This window comes from Gallus gallus, chromosome 3 (genome assembly GCF_016699485.2).
Source record: "Gallus gallus isolate bGalGal1 chromosome 3, bGalGal1.mat.broiler.GRCg7b, whole genome shotgun sequence".
Lineage (NCBI taxonomy): Eukaryota > Metazoa > Chordata > Aves > Galliformes > Phasianidae > Gallus > Gallus gallus.
In genome coordinates this window covers 82084937-82105250 of record NC_052534.1, presented here as the reverse complement: position 1 = coordinate 82105250, position 20314 = coordinate 82084937, and the positions used below count along the sequence as shown (strand labels likewise).

At 41.5% G+C, this 20314-nt stretch overlaps 1 protein-coding gene and 1 long non-coding RNA gene across 3 annotated transcripts; one reads left to right on the top strand and one right to left on the bottom strand.

The window, feature by feature from the left end:
• Positions 1-280: 280 nt before the first annotated feature.
• On the bottom strand, positions 281-15669 carry OGFRL1 (opioid growth factor receptor like 1). Of its 2 annotated transcripts, none has more exons than XM_015284795.4 (7): positions 15309-15669; positions 13584-13670; positions 12943-13024; positions 9821-9899; positions 9662-9728; positions 9377-9522; positions 281-7622 (listed from the first exon to the last, which is right to left on the bottom strand). In XM_015284795.4, the coding sequence occupies exons 1-7, from the start codon at positions 15576-15578 to the stop codon at positions 6866-6868; spliced, it is 1488 nt and encodes a 495-aa protein (XP_015140281.2). In that variant the 5' UTR covers positions 15579-15669; the 3' UTR covers positions 281-6865. The 2 variants fall into 2 exon arrangements, with proteins under 2 accessions (XP_015140281.2, XP_015140282.2); XM_015284796.4 differs by having other exon boundaries at positions 12943-13021.
• Positions 15670-16768: 1099 nt separating this feature from the next.
• LOC121110175 lies at positions 16769-19326 on the top strand. Its single transcript, XR_005858484.2, has 2 exons — positions 16769-17641; positions 17860-19326. It is a non-coding gene; the product is annotated as an uncharacterized LOC121110175 (long non-coding RNA).
• Positions 19327-20314: the final 988 nt, after the last annotated feature.

The following is a 20314-nucleotide window of genomic DNA, read 5'->3' as shown; positions in this document are numbered from 1 at the left end:
TCGGATGAAGCTGCCATACAAAAGGACAGCAACTTGGAGGTAATACGAAAAGGTCCCAGCTCTGCAGGGTTTCTGTGTATTTTACCTTTTAATCTTGTGAAAATGCTCTCACACAAGGTTGTCCGAGCACATCTGTTTCTTTGGTGTTGTGTCCCTCCCCCCTCCCCACTTAAAGAAAAGACACATCAAAACTCCCCCAACACATTTTAGTAAAGCACTCTCTGGGCCTTTCCTCGATGCTCTGCTGTCCATGGTGGTTTTGCCGCTGACAAAAGAAAAAGGAGGACCAGAGCCTTTAATGCCCTACTTTCAGGTGTTAGTACATTTATAGAAGACTATACAAACAAGTGCTGAACAGCAATTACACAGTATTAGATGTACACAGTATTTGTACATGTTGTTAAAACAATGCTGCTAAATGAAGAAGCTTTATTAGTTTTAGAGATTTTTGGCTGCTGTTATTAAAAATATATTTACCTGAAAGGAAATCCAAGTATTTCATTTTACAAACAAGCGACTGAAAATATAGCAGTAAGCAACGTAAACTATTGCTTTTTATGTTTGTACAATTTTTTGGCATAACATTGCCATACAGTTACAGAATTATAAAATATATCTTTAGAGTGAGTTACAAACCCAAAACTGGTTACCACTCCTACCACATACATATGGTATTGGTGCTACCAAACATGCACGGCATTCTGTAATTAAACACTGCAAAGGAACACAGAAGAGAGCAGAATATTTCATAAAAACGGACATGTAGCTGTTTCAGTTCTCAAGTAAAAATCGTTGGGTCTCCTTTCTTTTTCCTTTTCTTTTTTTTTTTTTATTTTTTTTATTTTTGCAGTTACCACACCTTCTTTTATTAGAGTAAGTTTTAACAGTGAAGTGTGCAATAGCTCCAATCTGCATCAGTGCAAAACTATACCTCATTATCTGTCACTCAACTCAAACTGCTTAGAGGGCAAACAACAAAGGAACAGGTCAAGTCAGAAAAGGAGCAACTAATAACCAGCAAGCATGCTTCAGCAGGTCCCAAAAATATAAATGCCATAACCCATTTTACTGCAAACAGTAAATTTCACGCTGCTAGCCACAGTAGTAAATACATTCAGTATATTTCACAATAAACCTTAGCTGATGAATATACCACTAGACTTGTAAGCAAGGTAGAATTAAGAAGTGCCAAGTTCCTAAGAAGAGTCTTCTTTCAGAACAATTTGCTAATTCTCGCATTTGTCATTTTTCAAAGAACAGCTTTATGCTTTTGAAAATAAATATAAGTGATTAGAAGAGCAAAGCCACAGGAGGTCTCCCTTCACTTGATCTCCATAGCTCTTGAACTATCTTTTAAGAGCCCACTACATATGGCATGTTTTAAATATATTCTTTAAAATAAACTTTCAATTTCTGCTGGAGTCTTAAGAGTAAGTATACTAAAAATGCAGGCTGTAAGAGGAAGAGATTTCAGGAAAATAAATGGTTCACAGATGTTACAGAGACACAATTTAGATTCCCCTTGGAGGATTGTATTTAAATACCTGTGAGCAGTGACTCTACTATTATGGTCCCAACTGCAACATGAAAGTCGAGCTGAGTCCATCTGCAGGCCTTTTTGACTCTTCATTTTCAAGCTCCCTTTGACAGTGAGAATACTATTTAAGTGGTTACTATATTCAATCACAATTGGAAATGGAGACATGCATCAAAATTAGTCACTGAAATATGGAATGAGGAATATGGTTCTCAGCACACGCCAGACAAGCTTTTTGTCTTCTACATAATCATGTCACACCATTTATGTTCGCTCAAATACGTGCTTTTATTACTTGAGTTCAGATCCAGCATCACTTTGCTCAGACACCGGCTAGGAAAAGGTTTTTCCACTGACTGATCTTGCTTTCACACCAGTAGAAATGCAATTCACTTCTGGATTTGGAATCTGACTTCCAGTACTTCATACAGGAGGATTTATGTGTAAACATTTATTCTGAAGGGACAAGTAAGATAGCAGCAGCATTGGGCAAGTGACATTTTCTGCCTAAACAGGTATCTTATTAGAATTTCCAAAGGCTTTTAAAAACAGCAGGAAATGTACTACTGTTCATCTTACAGTACTTTCAGTAATTGTGTTCAAACATGCTAGCAAATCCTGAATGAACAGATTTGAGACGAACAATAGATTACTTTTGCCAAACAAAACAAAATTAAAATATGGAGCTCACTGCCAAAAGAGATTGTCAAGGCTGAATCATGAGAGGATAAAATTAAAATGCATGGAGGAAAAAAAAGCCTTTATCTTTTCTTCCACACTACAAACTGTTGGTGGCCATCGCTGCTCACAGGATACAAGGCTCAATATATCTTTGGTTATAATCTACTGCACACCATTAACATGATTTTGTCAACTTCATTAATGGATAAATTTCATTCACATTTGTGCATCCTACCCATAAATACTACTTTTGTCACGAAAATTTAATATACTACCTTTAAATGTATGGCACAAGAACAGGTACGTATTCATTTAAATATGTATTTTACCATAATTGGTGATTAGTTCTGCATTAACATATTTATGATCACTTGTTTTTTAATAAGAATGAGCAATTCTGCATCTTCTAAAAGGAAAACGTTTTCCAGTTCTATGAGATTATTTTTTCCTCAATACTGCAGTATCATATTGGGCAACATGACATCTAAAAAGACTTGCCTCTTAGCCATAATCAGCCATAAGCATGGTTAGAAATTGTCTACAGCAATTCAGTTTGTATCACAAATACTATCACAAAAGGCTGTTACCAAGTGGACTCTACAACAGATGAATCAGTAGCAATTTATTCCTCCCTCGCTTCTCAGGCACTAGACAAATCATTACTGTCACAACTGTCAGAAAAAGAAAGGGGCACAAAATAATTCAATTAAACAGACATAAACAAATTTTATTTAAAAAAAAAAAAAAGCTGTTTTCCATTTAAAATTCCTTGACTTACCTTATAGGTAATTTTGATATCCATCAAAGTTAAACAAAGCTCATAAGGTCTGTAAACTTTCTGAGTTTAGTAGATATATGTAACTGCAGATTGTTAGTATTTTCCTGGAACAATTCACACAGGTTTATATTGGGTTACATGAAATATTAACTGTGATTATACAAATGCTTAATACATTAGATTGCTGTTAACTTAGAGCAGGAAACTGAGGAGCTGACCAATCCACAGAACAGCTCTCAAAGGCTTACTGCAAATATATTTAGTATCCTTCAGGATCAAACCTTTAAATACAAGCAATAGACACCAATAACGCAGTCCTGCCCCTAGACACGTGTAAATGTGTAAGTGCTCTTCTTATCTGAACGGCTGGCGGTGCACGCCTTGTGAATCCAAGCTTTTGGCCTGTAGGCTACACCATCCTCAGGTACTGAGACACAGTCACGTCCCAGCAAGTAGGGCACAGCGATGGAACTAATCTTAAAATGCTGTATTTTTTCATGCCTTGTACAATTGCCTTCACTCACGTGTATGCACTCGTTAGCATTCTGTCAAGTCACACATTTGTGAACCCTCACCAGAGGATACGTAGAGTCAAATTCACAGACCTGTGAATACGCACACTTCTCCCTCAGTAGCAGAGGCTGCTCAGATGTAAGAACCCCTATATGGGAGGTTCCATTCAATTAATATGTGAATAGCTCAGATCCTAGTAAAACACTGGGCCAACACACATTATGACAGAAGCACACAGAAATCCCTGAATATTTAAGTGCACAGCAAGATTAAAAAAAAAAACTAAACAGTTTAATAGTGAGCAAGTGTCCTGACTTTGTTTGCGCACACTCGGTTGCTGAAGTAATAGTTAAGTAATGAAATATTAGCATTTATGAGAATTCTTGAAAACCTCAAAGCCAATATTTACAAACAAGCACAGGGTGCATCTAGCTGCCAAGGACACAAGTCTGTAATAAAATGCATCGCACCCATTCGGTCCTCAAAAATCTCAGTGGGATGCTACACATTCATCGCTCTGCAATGAATCCCTCATTCAAGCACTTGCAAAATCAGAAGAAAACTCCTCTATGAAAACAACGATACGCCATCACATTTTACGCAGAGCAAATTTGTCACTTAAAGTTGAAGAGTCTCATGGGAGACACTTCAGTCTGCTGACACGGATATAAGACACAGTTTACAGAAGGAGGCCAACTGACACACAAAACTTTTCTCATCCCAAAGTTCTCCACAGGTAGTTGACATATCACTACTGTTCTCACTTCTCTATTGAATAACAGTGGTAGCAATGTACTGAGCTGGGGATTTTAAAAAAAAGTTAATACAGGTACAAGTTGCAAAGTTCTCAATTCTATTTTCAGACACGCTGGACCCTTAATGCATACAGTTCTGCCATTGTAAAAAAAAAAAGTCAACTTTTACATTAAGTACTTAAGTAAGAGTGGGCAGCCAGCAAGCACATGCAGGGTAGGTGCAAGACGTGGCAGTAACAGAATAACATATTGCAGTGAAGTTTTTTGGGCGTGCATCCCACAGAAAGCTACAACCAGCTTTCTGGTTAAAGAGCTATATTTCTCTTTCTGTTGTTCAGAAGTCAAATGAAGGAAAATCTCCTGAGATCATGTTCAATCAAATTACAATATAAATATAATAAAACCCCTACTGACTCCTATTCCACTTGAACACTATGCAATTTAAAAAAAAAAATGTTTAACCTCAATACTGAAGTCTAAAAATTGAAGGTTCTGGATAACTAGCTTATACTTCTGTTCTTCATACACAGTGTAAATTTTCCCTATGCCATTCAAGTAATAACTATGTTAAAACAACGCTATTAAGTTGGCGTGGTTAGGCACTCAAGATTTAAAAAGTCATAGGCAGAATACAGAACTGTCCTCTCTGAGTGTATGTGTAGGGTTGGAGTCTTTAGCTACATAGACTAATTTTATCTAAGCATTTTCTGCCCTCTTCTGCTCAGAAGGTCAGGGACGAGTTCAAGACCAGGCAATCTGAACGTCATTCTCAGCACCAGCTGAGTTGTTCATCTTTCATGAAGCGTTGACTTCATGAGGGAATTCTCTTGGACATTTCCATTCAGACAGACTCAATGCCTGCTGAGCAACCTGGGCTATGCTTAAAAACAAACAAACAAAAAAACACAACTGAAAACATTTACATACAATCCTTTCCTTACAAGAAAACACAGAAAAAGTAGAAATATAACTTCCCTCTGTCTCTTTTGGATGGAAAGAGCTTAATCTTCCTCCATAGGTACCAAGATCTCTAATCATAACTCTGTTTGACCCCAAGAAACAAAGCTACCTGGGAAAAGAAAGAGATGATGCACTGCCATAATGGAAATCAGTGATAGAGAAAAATACAAGACATTTCATCTATGTTTTTAAACCCCTGAAGACTGTCATTTTGAGTTACAAGACTCGAATGAAGTCTTGCAGCACTCTGACACTCAAACCATAGTCAGGTATTTGCTTTATAATATTTCATCAAAAATACATTAAAGGCAGTGGATAATAATATATACACTTTAAAATAGAAAATACATATAGTAGACTATTTTAGGACTGTAGAAAGCATGAGTTCTACCTACACTGCATCTTAATCTATACGGTATAAATTAACCTGCTGGGTAGCATCTTGCTTGACCGAATGGCATGAATTTAGAAAAAAGATGCTCAGGAAAATCACGTGGTCCTTAAGTAAACAAAACTGAAATTCTTATCTGCTCTAGCCAGGCTGGCAGATGGGCTTTTCTCAGTTCTCAACCTATTAAATAACATAAAAAAGTGAAAAATCTCTGATGGAGAGCAAAGATTTGAAATTCCTTTCACTCACAGACCAGCAGGACTGGCTTCCTACCACAGGCCAGCATCAGGAGATTCTGCACTGCACAGACCTCACCCAAATTTAGTTCAGATTCAGCTGGATGTGCCAGGTGACATTTCCTCCAACGGCTCTGATGGCTAAGCAGTGTTTTGCTATGGGGAAAACAAACAAACAAAAACAAACAAACAGAACCGCTTTTGAGCTGCTGGTGGTTGATCCCTAGGGAAAGGGGCTTTCCAGCTGCCAAAGCCAACTGATGATCAACAGAGAGCTTTCATGCTGAGACCAAATCTAAGAATGACTCCACCTCACAACCCAAATTAGCAGGAGCAGCAAATGAGGCATGAGAAAGCTTTAAAGAGACTAAAAGATAAAGTGCAACTTTCCTTGTACCCAAAAGCTGTGTATACAGTTTCACCGTAAGTTACACATTTATTTGATGTAATGGCTATCCAGCTGCATAGGATGTTTCAAGATCTATTGTCTCAGACAAGGGTGCTAATCTAAGGTAAAAGATGCTGTGCAAATGCTGCCATTCGACATGAACATAGTTCCCAAGGAAAACCCACTTGTGAAAAATTTTGCTCTTGAAATAATTTCTAGTCATTTCATAAAAAGAAATCAACACTGAAAGCATATTAAAACAAATTTCAAATTGGATGTTCCAAGGCTTACTAGAAAGTTACATTTTAAAATAAATAAATAAATACTGGATGAATTTAATGAGAAAAAGTGCTATTTTTTGTTTTCCTATGCAATATGTCTGGAAAACATTATGAATTCCTAGGCTTTGAGTTTACACAATAGTTTAAAACAACTACACTTGATTCTCACCTGATAAACTGAGATTAAAAAAAGCAAAATTCATTAGCATAACAGAAGCCTAATCCGATGCATTCCCAACAAGCATGAACGTTTTATACTAGATTAGATGTAAATTTCACACGGAATGAAGAACTGATGAATAATTTGCTTCATTCATTATGAAGCAAAGACTTTTAACCTCTGATTCATAATTTGATCTCATCCTTGGTTTTTGTAGTGGTTCCCCCTGAAGGTGAATCCTTATCAAGGCTATCTTGTAGATCTGATGACACGTTATTTGAACAATTCTCAGTGTCACATAAAGATATATCTATAACACCTGGATGGTTTCCACAGTCATTGTCCATATTTTCATCATCCTTTTTGGACTGAGAAGCGTCCTCTTTTTTGTCTGAAGGATCGTGAATTTCTTCTGATTTTGAAAGCTGACCAGTATCAGTACTGCTGTTCTTTTCACTGCTCTGCTTAACAGCATCACAGTTCATTTCTTGTTCATCCTGATCATTTTCTTCTCCATTTTTTGTGATTTCTACTTTTCTCTCTTCAGTTGCTTTACTAGCAGAGGTTCCGCTCGTGGATGTACTCTTAGGCTCTTTCAGTTTCTTATGCTTAGAAATATAACTACTGTGAATAGAAATTGGAGATGCTGGCTTTTTATTTGTTTTGCTTCCCTCTGACTTCTGTTTTCTTGGGGGTCCCCAGATAAAATGCTCTGATGGTGAATAATGTTGCTGAGCAAATCTCAGAAGCTTTCTCCTTTCTCTTCTGTCTCTAATAGTATACACAAAATATTCTAGAGCACTTTGCTTAATATTGGGAATGGTATCTTCCACAAGAGCTTCATGGAGAATAAATTTTACCAGAGGAGATTTGAAACTCTCATATCCAAGTTCACCAAGACTTTTCAGAATTCGAGTGATTCTCAAGTAGTTGTGTTGAGACCTTTGAAAAGAAAGGTTAAAAAAAAAAAAATCCATTGAATCAGAAAAGAAAAGCCTTACAGGAACAGAACTGGAAATACAATTTCTCATTCATTTTTAATCACTCAAGATATATACTTCAAGCTTTCTGTAGTTTTATTTCTCACAGTTGATGAAGCCTGCCAGTACCTCCTTTGCAAGGATGCTGGGACTGAAAATTAATGTCTGCAAAAGGCACTGAGGCAGTAGATGAAATAAATTTATCTTCTGAAATTTCTTCTGAAGTGTGAAGTCCCTCGTAAACACATCTGAGTAAACAGTATAACTTAAACACCTAAAATTTACACAGCAGAAGTTAGGTTAAAATGATCACAACTCCTGATTTAAAGTACTATAGCTGCTCACTAGTATTATAATGAGTAGCTACATAATAGTGTGTATACAAATAAAATCTCATATAATTACTTTGTATTATAACAACATAGTAATTACAATGTATGAATGTGCAGTGAGTGACCTTTGGGTCTCCTGAAACTTCATTTTATCTGTGGCCTGACTCTGACTGAGCATTCTGAGCATGTCCCTGTTAGTTGGCTCATAAAATTTGAGTGAAATTAGTAACAAATTATCCCTATTATTCACTCAGATGTAGCTACCAGCAATCTTACCTTAAGAACCAAGTTTTCATTTAGACAGGAGAACAAAATACTGCAAGAAAACTTACTAGTACTACCTCTGGCCTTAGAGCTAAAAATAAAGCAATCACAAGATCTGAAAAGAAATTTTGAAAACATCTGCACTGGACAAAATTCAGTGCAAATTTACTCTCAGCATAATGATGAAGTAAGGTGACAAATGGTCTGCTGCTGAAAGCTGAAGGTAAGGTTTGACTCAATACATGTCTAAACCTCTCCACTTAAGCACTGTAGTTAATAAGTATCAAATTCAAAATAGAAAATGTTTTGAGGAGGGAGGAATATCCTCATTAGTCAGCTTCCATACAGGTGTGGAGAATTTGATTCTTCTCAAAAAAAAAAAATGTGACTACAAAGACAAGCATCCCATTCTCTATAACCGAGAAGCTGAACTTTAGGGTCAAGTGACAGCATCCCATAGCAAGACAGGCAAATTAGTCTGGAACTGTGATCTTCTTCAGCACCATCTCAAGTCATATTTGCATGGAATGCAATGATGTCAGCCCCTTAAAAGGCAAGAAGCACAACCAAAGGAGAGGACTATAGGACCTCCCAGGTCTCAGGGAAGACTTGAGAGCAGCTTTTCAAAATCTGAAGGGGGCTATAAGAAAGGAGACAGACTCTTTGGTAATAAGACAAAGGAAAATGGTTTCAAGCTAAATGAGGGGAGATTTAGATGGGATATAAGGAAAAAGTTTTTTATAATAAGCATAGTGAGGCACTGGAACAGGCTGTCCAGAGAGGCGGTGGATGCTCCATCCCTGGAGAGATTCAAGGTCAAGCTGGAAGGGTCCCTGGGCAACCTGATGTAGCTGTGTATGTCCCTGTTCATTGCAGGGGATTTGGACCGGATGACCTTTAAGGTTCTCTTCCAACTCAAAAGATTCTGATATGATTTTAAGATATAAAGGAAGGGGAAGGAAGAATGTACACATACAGACACAAACTAGACATGGAGTATTTCTTTTTTATCTTTTTCCTGGCAATCTTTGGAAAAATATATCTTCCCTTTCTCTAGGAAACAAAAGACTAAAGAGATTCTACAGCAATTCTAGAGCGTTGAGTACATGTCATTACTTACTCATTCAAATGCTGAAATCTTTCTTGCCAGTTAGCAGCTCGTGCTACGTTTCCAGTTTTATCAATCAGTTTTATTCCAAAAAATTCCAGCATCATTTTGTACGCCAAAAGGAATCTTCTAATTGCTTCTTTTGTTTTCTTGAACTCCTAATAAAGAAAACATCCAAAATTCAAAGCCGCATTAAAGCAAGTACTTCTGCGTTGTACAAAAACAACTCTACGTAACAAGAAGTAGTTAGGTATCAATATTAACGTGATGGTTTGTTTTAAGCTCAACGTGTATTACCTCAATTTCATATGTAGTTAATTCTTTCGCATAGAAGTTCAGACCTTGTTCCCTCAGTGGGAAAAGCCTGTTAAAAGAAACAACGAATTACAGCTGACAGTACATAAACACTTGATCCACTTAATTCTTTGAAATAGAAATAGGTAGTAGGTGACCAACCACTGTATGTACGTGTGGTTATGTTCCAGTTTTTCATAGTCTCCTTTCCATTTGTTTAGGACTTCTTCAATATATACTCCTGCATAAAAATAGTTAGAAAAAACTGTTAGGTGGCCACCAAAACCAGCTTTCAGCTACATAAAGAAAGTACACGTCAAGTGCATCATACTGACAGAATACATGCTTTAACTTTCATATACTGTGTAAAATAAGGTCTATTAAAAACTATCTTGTTGCTGAAACTTAATTAAAAACAAGAATTTTATCAAACTGACTTACAACACCTGAGGATACATGACAATAACTTAAAGAAAAACAATTTTGAAAATATTCTCATTTTCTAGTTTTCTTTAATCACTCTGACCGGTAATCGACAAACCACTTAAGTATACTATTGAAACATGAGTCAACTGCCATTGCTTTAACACAAGAAAGCTCTGCATATTTATCATCTTAGTAGAGTAAGGCCTCAACACTTCAATAAATCTTTCATTCTAGGAATCTCTCCAGCTACAACTAATGTTAAGATTTGAAAATCTTTGGCAATTTTCTGTGGCCAAGAGTATTGATGCCATTGCTATAAGTTGGACTTTGGAGGTTCAGGTCAAGCTCATCAAATGGAAATTTCAGCTTTTAGTAGTCTGAAAACAGTTGTGGCATTTAGTCAGTTCTTCTTGCAATGACAGAGTGACAGAAAAAGGAGACAAAGTACATCTAAAAGAAAATCAATCATTCTTCACATCGAGACCACATACATGAAATTCAGTTACAGACCAGGGTGTCTTTCCAAGCACTGTACACGTACATACAAGGACGTTACTTGTTCCAAAAATCTATGCTCTCTTCCCATGAACAGCCAGTATTAGCATATTTTTAGTCTGAAACCAGCAGTTCAACCATGGCAGCATGGCTTCTCCCAAATTCAAATAGCACGGGAGTGACCTAAAAAGCCCAAAGCACCATTTGAATAGTCTCCTATTACACCTGGGATATCTCTGCCTAGTGAAATTTTCCATGTCAGTCCCAATACCAAGTGAAAACTCCCTTTGTACTTAAAAAAAATAAAATAAACAGAGAAAGTAGCCAAAGAGATAAGAACACAAAGTTTACAGTGCAGGCAAGGCTAGAAAAGGATCTGACTAAGAGGCTCTCCTGCCCTCATCACACCCCACAGAACTTGTAAAGTAATTATGTTTCAAGTACCTGAAACCTTCCCACTGAATTCCGAGGACTAGAAACAAGGTAACTCAAGAGTCCGTAGGTTGTGGAATTAACCTTCCGACCTAGAATTGCTCTACCAGTGTCTTTTCTTTCCTTAAGTAACATTCGCCACTACTTCAGCCCATAATGCAGTAGCTTAAACTCCCTCTAAATATTCTCATGGACCCGGGGCTAGGTTGAGGTGGTGACTATTCTTTCTCATTCTCAAAAATACCTTCACAGCCAGAGCTCTGCCATCACGACTTCAGCTTTCATGGCCTATCAGCTAACTCTTGACACCACCACTCATGATTTTCTCCTGAAAATTTTAAAACCTTGCAAAAACTAAAATTTGCCTTAGGAGGCAGGGCCTCCTCTAGCTTCCAAGACTTTTCTCCTAGCTAATCCTCTAGAATACCTCCTTCCTTTTCCAGCCTATAAGGGATCACCCCAAACCCTTTCTGTTTCAGGCCCACACGGTCCTCTGAACCTTTTCCTTTCTTTCCTTATCTGCTCTCAGCAAGTGAATTTGCTGGTAACTCACAGATCTAACTTTTCATCTAGCCAAGCTAAAAATGCACTCTTCAGCATTGGCCTGTGTATACCTAGATCTAAAATTCAGGATTATTATCTTTCTTTTGCATAACCTGACTTATCTTCTCACTTGCTGAGGTTATTATCACTCACTATCTTGCCTATCAACAGCTGTCATTTTCAACCTTCCAGGCTATACTGACATCTTTACATCCTTCTTTATAATGTTCCAGCTTTCCATCAGAATTTAGGTATTTCATCTCAACATTGTTTTTCTTGACCTTGAGAAGTGAATTGTTGTCACCTTTACATCTGCTTTGAATGCTGCTGAGAACATGTTTCTAGACAACAGCAGCTTTTTTTTCTTTATTTTTTCTTAACTCTACATTGATTCTTTTTTTTTTTTGCTTTGTGTTCTTCCTTTGTGGAGCCTGCGAAGTCCCCTTCTGTAACATCAGAACAAAGCTATATACCTTCACTTTCAGTCTTTTGTGATCTGCCCCATCCTACAGTGTCACAACCTATTTGCTGCTAAGAGATTGATTCCTGCCTCTGACCAGCCCTCAACAGCAGCCTCCATTTCTCACTCCTTATGTATTCAAATACACACTTTTGTATTTCAGCTCTTCTCACGCTGAGAAAATCTCTCTGCAAATACCTTCAAAGTAACCTCCTCATTCTTTCAGAACTCTGCTGCTTGAAGGTTTTTTCTTCTTTGTCAATGGCTGAGCTCTCATGTGCCAAGACTCCTGCCTATCATTTTAACCAGTAGTTTTATTGTCTCCTTCTGCTTCCTCCATCTGTCTGCAGCCAAAGTATGAGAGACAAGAGGAAAGCAAACTCTGTTTTTGGGGTTTGTCATTTTCCAGCTTGTTCTGTGTTTGCACAGTACAACTGAGGCATGTGAGAGTCCTGCTTTGTTACCAGAACCACCAGGGACTTTGATTATTATAGCAGTGATAACAAAACAATTTCTCACACATGAGGAAGTGACAACACATTCATTTTCCCCTCACACGGTGCTAGGAATAACACCCTGATCCCCATCACCCCTTTTTAAGCAGTGAGAGTTTGCTAAGCATGGTGGAACAGCTTTATCTTTGTTTAACAAAAGGCAGTGCCACTAGTGTAAATGTGTTGTGCTAACATCTCATCGTACTGTTCAGCACAAGAAAAGCACCACCTGTCTAGAGTAGAAGCAAACTTTGGTTTAGGCATTATCAGCCTCCGTGTTATCAACATGCTAGTCAAATACAGGAGGTTCAAATCATACAATATATAGCCATACACTTCTAATTTAGCAGCACTGTAAAAATAACAGTTTCACTCTGTTATTGTTATGGGTGAACATTCTACTGTTATCATTACTACTGTCACAGATTACTCACCGTCAGGTTTAAAAGGGATTTTGTTTTTGTAAAAGCGGAGATTGCACAGGTCATTTTGGTATCGGAGGTCTTTGAAGTTCTGCTGAAAGAAAGAAAACAGGACATTATCAGTCTACAAAACATAACCCACTGCTGAGAATACCCACAAAGCGACATTCGGCTCTCGGAATAATTTGAGGACAATAAAGGTTCAGCATTTTAGAAAAACTAAAAGAACTTCAAGATTCAGCTCAGGTAAGCAGTTTAGAGATCTGCTAATTCCTTCTGACTGCCTCCTTCTCCTACTGAGGAGAGACAGCGAGCATAGCAGCACCTGGACTTCTGGCTCAAGGAACTTCCAAGAGACAAATAATACATTATCCAGACTCTCTGTGCCCTCTTCAGTATTCAATGCATACATCTCTTTCTGGGATTCTGTCCCTATTCCCAGGCTTACACACCTCATGTGTTTGCACGTACATCTAGAGTGAAGATGCTGTCCTTGTTTCATCCTCCTCTCGCCGGCATACATTGGGCCTTTCCAGCAGCTTTATGACTATTCTTAGTTCTCATATTTATTAAGCATCATTACATTGAGGATTTTCCAGGTTGTGTGCTGCTCTCTACTAACAAGAGAATTTTAAACCGTAAAATATTCTTACTGGATACTGATGTCGGTACTTGTATAAATCCCTTGCTGCATAGAAGCTTCTCTTTGGCTTGGCTGTCAGCTCGGTTCCATCACTGCTCTGAAACATTTAAAAAGTAGATAATAAACACACCAAATACTGAACCTGAGTAATATTAAGGTAATTATTTTTCACAATATTTCAGCAATGTAGACATACACAAGTACACGCATTTGCCTACCGTCTGGTCACACACCAAACATCTTTCTGCTGAATACTTAACGCCACCCAAACGTATAAGGTAAGACTTTGAAGCAACCAAGACGGCACTAACAGAAGATTAAAGAATTGACTTAATTGCTATCACTGCATCCTGTGGAAGAAAACAAATAGTCACAGACAAGCCAATCTGTAGTTCAAATGCCTTCGTGAACCGTTTTGTATCACTCTCTTCTTATAGCTTCAGTTTAAATCTTAGTAAGAAATACCTCTAAACCCCCAAAGGAAAGCCTACAGAGAGAAAACGCAGTTGTACAAGGCCTTGCCCTGAACAGCAGCTGTTTGCTATGACCTGAAACAACCAGAGCACATCAAGGTCAATGGAAGTCATCCCATTGACTGGGGAGAACGCTGGAAAAACCACCATATATTGAAGAAAAAGGAGTATTGCTCTACAGAGAATTCAACGTGCTTCCAGCCACTTTATTTTCTACATTTTTTTTTTTAATCACTAATACTATGAATAACTTTATAACTATACCGTAGCAAAGAGATTTGAATTGTTTAATTTACTAAAATAAGTTTCTACGCTAAGACTAAAGGTCAAATAAGAGAGAAAAAAATATATAGCAATTCCACACCTTGCCACATGCATGCAATAGGTTAAAGCCACATCTAAAAAGGGAAATTCCCGCGATCAGAACTGCCTTCGTTACCATACACTCATTGCTTATCAGTGTGACATTACTGACAGGCATTTGTTTCCATGCAGCCCAACTTTGACTGCAGGCAAAACGTGCTCACCTGAGCAAGCAACAGCCGCTGACACAGGCATCAGCAAGCCACCAGTACCGTGCATCAAGTAGAAATGAAACAATAAATGCTAATACTTGTTTAATTTTGCACAGCGGCAGCTTGTAAGCCAAAAACCCAACCCCAGTCGGTCCACTTTGCATTCGGGGCAAACTCCGGCGACACTGATGGCCAAGCAGCGCTGCGGTGCGTTGCGTTAGGGCCAGCCTGGCTACGGCTGCGGAGGGACCCCAGCTCACAGCCGGCGGGTGCCACGCCTCCCTGCCACGCCTGCCCCAACACTCCGGCTCTTCGACCATTCAATCCCGAGGCCAAGTTGCAGACTAAACGCACCGTAACGCAGAACCTCCCGGTGGAAGCAGCGCTCTCGAGGCCTCGTTTCTCTCAGCAGGGCTGTTCCGAGGCCGGCGGGGTACGACCCGCCTCCCGGCCCCGCACGGGGCTCCCGCGAGCGGCCAGGCCCGAGGGATGGAGGCGGGCTGCCAGCGGCCTCTTCCTCGCCCGAGCACCCGCGCCGCTCCTTACAGTGGAGATGCGGAGATCCGCACCCTGACACGACGCCTCCGGCCGGGAGCAGCCCGGCCTCCCCCGGCTCTCCCCGCCAGCGGTCCCGCAGATCGGGGCGGCACCGGCCCACGCTCCCCAGGCGGCACACCGCCTCACTCCCTCCTTCCGGCCCGCCGCAGCGCGGGGCCGGACCCGGGGGTGCCCCAGGGCGGGCGGTACCTGCTCGGGGCCGCCGGCGTCCCCCTCCGCCCGATCTCCTTGCTCCGGCGGCCGCGGGGGCTCCTCGGGCCGGTCGTCAGCGGCGGGCGGCTCTTCCCCGCCTCCCGCGGCGGTGCACACCCCCTCCTGCTGCTGCTGTTGCTGCTGCTGCCGCCGAGGCTCCCCGCCGGGCTCCGGCGCCTCGGGCTCCGAGTCGGTCTCCCAGGTGGAGTCGCAGTCCTCCACCGTGGTGGGCTCCTTGAAGCTGACGCCGCTCAGCAGGCCGCCCATCGGGCAGCGCCGGGCCGCCGCCGCGCCTCCCGGAGGCCGCGGAGGCCGAGGGCTGGGAGCGGCCGCCGGCTGCCTACGGCTGCGGCATGGCGGGGCGGGGCCGGGGCCGCCGGGGCCGATCCCCCGCCCGGCCCCAGCCCACAGCCGGGCGCGGGGCGGAGCTGCGGGTCCGGGGCTTCCGCGGGAGGCGCCCGGGCGGCGGGGAGGGAGTTCGGCTCGGCCTCGGGCCGCGGTGCGGTGCTGCGGGGCTGAAGGGGCGTCGGGAGCGCCCCGGGAGCCGGCGCCGTGCTGAAGTTGTCCTCTCTGAGGAGAGCTCGGCGCCCACCGGGACCGAGCCGGGAGGAGCGAGCCGAGCCGAGCCGAGCCGAGCCGAGCCGGGTGCGTGTCGAGAAGATGGCAGCTCCTTCTGCGGAACCGCTCGTTTTGTGACCAGCGGCGTGCGGACACGGGTTGCACGGCACACGGGAAGGGTTCCTGTGAGGAGGGCTCGGGGCATGTGCAGCAGGCAGGGCTGAGGACTGCGGCGTGCTTCCCAGCCGGTTTCAGTTCTTCCTGAAGTCCCTCAGGCTTTGGGGATGAAACTGACATGGCAATGCAGTTGGCTGGGTAAGGCAGGGAGCTTTGTACTTGGCTAGAGCACGCGTTTTGGACAGAAGCACTGCCTGGAGTGAAGAGCTGCTGAGATGGAAGCTTATCCTATTGTTGCAGCGCTCAACTCGGGATTAAAAATGTGCTCTTTGCTTCTAACCAGAATTGTCAGGCCTTGGTTGGCATCCATTGTATGGAGCACTGGTTAGCGCTGACCAGCTCAGCTTGCCTTCCTGTTACAGCTTTTATCCACGCTTCCCACACTGACTGTGTTTATATTAGGGACAGCAGAAGCTCACGAGTGCACCTTGCATGTGAATCCAGAGACAGGTGAAGATTTTGTTAATCTTTAACTTGTATGGCGATTGATTACACACAGAGATCTTCCTGTAAGAAAGCTCTCTCTTGTACAAATAATTGCGCCTTATTATAGAAAGCTCAGTTATACCCAAAGAGCAAAACTGTCAGCTTTGATTTGTCAGCTCATCACAGAGTTATAGGAGGATTTTTTAATGATCTGGAACTCAGGCCATTGATACAAACTGGGAGTCAAATTAATTGACTTGGTGTCATCGCTGGACAGTGCCAAGAGCAGAGGATTGCTTTGACTTGCTTTTGGTAATCCAAGTAATTGAATTGATGTGATGGAGTTTCCTGAACTTCCTGGGAAGTATTTTTGGAGTTTCTTAAGAGTTGATAGCTGAGGAGACCATATTGCTTGCAATCCATGCAAGGGATGACAGAAGTGAGGCTGGCTGAAGTCTGGGTCACCAGAGTAGTGGATGTTTTGTTAGCCAACCAGATGTGTTGTAAGGCATTAGTCATTGCCATGAAGGAGTTTAATCAGGAAACGGGCTAACAGAACTCTCAAATTAGAAACTGAATTGAGTGATTGTTGGTATGGCACTCCAAAAAAAAAAAAAAAAAAAAAAAAAAAAAAAACAAAACAAAACAAAAAACCCCAAACCCAACCCCTTCAAATACTCATCTAAATTATTTATGTTTTAGCTGTAGTCAACTCTCATTTTCATCCTTTAGCTTACCACTGGACAATGGCTAGTTTCTGAGTGAGTCTGCTGAGGAAAAAGAGGGTTGAACAGGTCTTATGTAGATTAACATCCAGCAAGAACCACTAGTTGGGAAGAGGTGGGGCACCTGGTTTAGGACCTGGCTGCACTGTCATACATCTGAATGAGAAAAAATGGTCTCCTTCCCTGAATGAGTCATTTCCTATTTTTGTCATCAGTTACTTGCAACTGTGCCTCAGCTGCCCAGAGGGATGTGGGTTGGAGTCTTTGAGATGACAATGAGCTCTGGATGTGGTGGGGCGGATCTGTACTTTGCCAGGCTTGTACGTTTTTCCCATGAACAATTTCTTCTTTCACAGATGCAGTTTATTGCTGGTTCCAATTCTGAATGAGAGGTAGCCAGAATTCATGAAGAGTTCTTAGCACCTTACTTGGCTTCATAGGGTGGTATGTGAGAGTTTAAACAGATCTCTGCAAAACAATCCTTAATAATAAAAAATAATAATTTCAGTCATATCACAGTCATAATTGGTGGTCACATTAAGAAAGTGGTGAACTTCTGGCACTTCACTTCACCCAATTATTACAGTACAAGAGAAGATTACTAAGTGCTAAAGCCAGAAAGCCCTATTTCAATCAAATACTCTGTCTTCTACACAACACAGGTCAGAGAAGTTCTTATCCCAGCTATCTTCAAAGAAAGACAGAAGATCTTAAGAACTGCAGGCTGCTATTACATCAGTTACTGACTTTTTAAACATCACATGAGAGTACAGCCAGTTTCTCGAGAGGAATTAATCCACCTGTAGGCTGCAACAAGGTCTAAATAAGCTGCTTGGCACCAACCTCTAATTTATAGTTAGGGTCCTCCACAACCCCCCATGATGGACTGAAGCCAGCTGCCTGGGCCAGCACTCATCTTTCCTACAGCAGGGCTCCTGAATTGCAGTAGGAAAGCCATTATATTTGGCTGTAGATCCTAGAGAGGAACTCTTTGAGAGAAACACCAGAAGAGTGGTTTACATGGCCAGACGTGGGCATCCAAGTGCCCTTGGAGATTGCCTGCTGTATCCAAGTGCTGCTGCAGAAAGAGCTCCAGAGCTCCACAGGTTATGTGGTGTACTTGTCAGCTCCATGCAGATGTCTTGGCTGCTCTAGAACATCTCAAAGGATGTGATAGGCATACCTGAAGTGAACTATGCCTGTATGTGCCTGGCTGGTTGGCTGAATCACTTCAAGCTGCGTTGACTAGAGCTTCATTGATTCTAGTAAGTAGGCTATCAAGAAAGTTGCCTTCTCTGTGGTCATTAAATGAATAGACAGTCTTGTGCTCCATGAATAATAGATAATTATGGAACAGTAGAAGGAGGTGATGGTGTCATACATTGCTGACACATCACTACATTGTGTGTTATTTCATCACCTACAGCCTGTTCCCCACCCGTCACGAGGAGGCAATAATAAATCCCACTCTTCTTGAGTTAAAGGGCTTGACTCTTAGTCCACTTAAAGCAAGGGCATCCAAGTGCAGCCCAGCAGCAGCAACGTGCAGCTGTGGCAAATTTGGCCCACCGCTGCCAGCTGAAAATGAAACAGACACAACCAGTGGCACTTTTGTTAGTCTAGACTAGGATCTCACTGTGGCCCTGTAAAGGATATTGTCAGCAAACCTTTTGTCTGTTTTCAAGACAGCCAACCCTGGTCTTTCTTAACTGAGTTTTTGCACGTGACTGAGTGAATTTATGTAGTCAGGATGGTGCAGCGCAGCTATTTCAAAGATCTAATTTACGTCATGCTTGACATGACTCATGGAACTCATTGGATTCCTACAAAGTAAAAAATGTCAATGTTAAATGATAGACATTTGTGCAGTTCTGTACTTTGCTCTCAGGAGGACAATTGTGGATCTTATGTGGTTCACCATGGACGATTTGGAGGTGGCTGCCACCATTACCTCTGTCAAACTCCGCAGCAGTCAGTCCCACTTGGAGGTGGCACAAGGTCATTCAGTGTGGGTGGGATGACTACCTGCAGGCAGGGACTGCCACCACCTGCTGTCTATCCTAGCCTGTATCGTGCTTTGTATATCACCTGTACGAAACCCGTATAAATAAAAAAGCTGGTGAAATTAATCAGAGATGCAGTTTTTATTTAGGTCGCTGATCCTTCACAAGGCTTTTAGCTTGTGATTAAGGCAGCTATACAGAGAGTGAGATATAAAAGCAAACAAGTGAACCCAGAAACCATCAACAGTACTGTCTTTCATTTTCTTATCACGGGTCCAGTGATTTTTACAGCTGTGTGGGCTGATTCACATAGCTAAACTATTGTGCATAGTGCTAAAACACCAGCCCAGTCCCTGGCTGCATAGGGTAGGGCTGTTCTGTGTTGGCCCTTCCTGGCACTCTTTGATGTCCCCTTCTCCCCATCCCTGCCAATTTCTTGTTTATTCTCAGTAGGAAGGCTGGAGAGAGCAGACTGCCCAGCTGAAGAGTTCAATGGCTTTGGAGTGATGAGCAATAAATGGCCCACAGTTTGTGGCATGAAACCATTTAAGATGGAGCTGAAGCATGCAACACTTTGCAAACATGAGCTTCAGAGAAAACTCTGTAAGCAGTTGGTATACACAGATACACAGTTTTTGGAATGAAAGTTTTTTTTTTTTTAATCTTACCTATTGCTCCTATTATATTCCTTATCAGAGGCTTCCTTAGATCAGCACAGGACAGCCTTATCACCGTGGTATTGTGCACTTCTAGTCTGAAGAAAGCACTTTAGTAGAGCCTGTAAAAGCCCTCCAGCCCTTTATCTGCTCAGTGCCATTAAGTGTTCTTGTCACCTGAATGGAGCATGCAAGGTGGCAAGTTGAAGAGCTGTAATACTACTGCAGGTGATGCTGAAGAGTGAACAAAGTATAGAAAACTCTTCTGATATGGGCAAGCTGAGTTATGCCTTAACAAGTAATCCTAAAGAATATTCACTTTAGGAGTCTGGTGCAGTAACTAAAATCATCTGAATACGGTAAGTGTGTGCAATATTCCAAAATCAGCTTGCTTATCTTTGTAACATCCCGTAGTACAGCCTGAACCCTTTGCAGCCTCTGTACAGTACAGGCAGCCT

Coding starts and splice junctions, on each gene's coding strand:
- OGFRL1 (XM_015284795.4), bottom strand. CDS start 15,578: ATGGGCGGCCTGCTGAGCGGCGTCAGCTTCAAGGAGCCCACCACGGTG. Junction 9,523..9,661: donor TAACTACATATGAAATTGAG/GTAATACACGTT, acceptor TTTCTTTATTAG/GAGTTCAAGAAAACAAAAGA. Junction 7,623..9,376: donor AGATTTCAGCATTTGAATGA/GTAAGTAATGAC, acceptor TTCTTTTCAAAG/GTCTCAACACAACTACTTGA.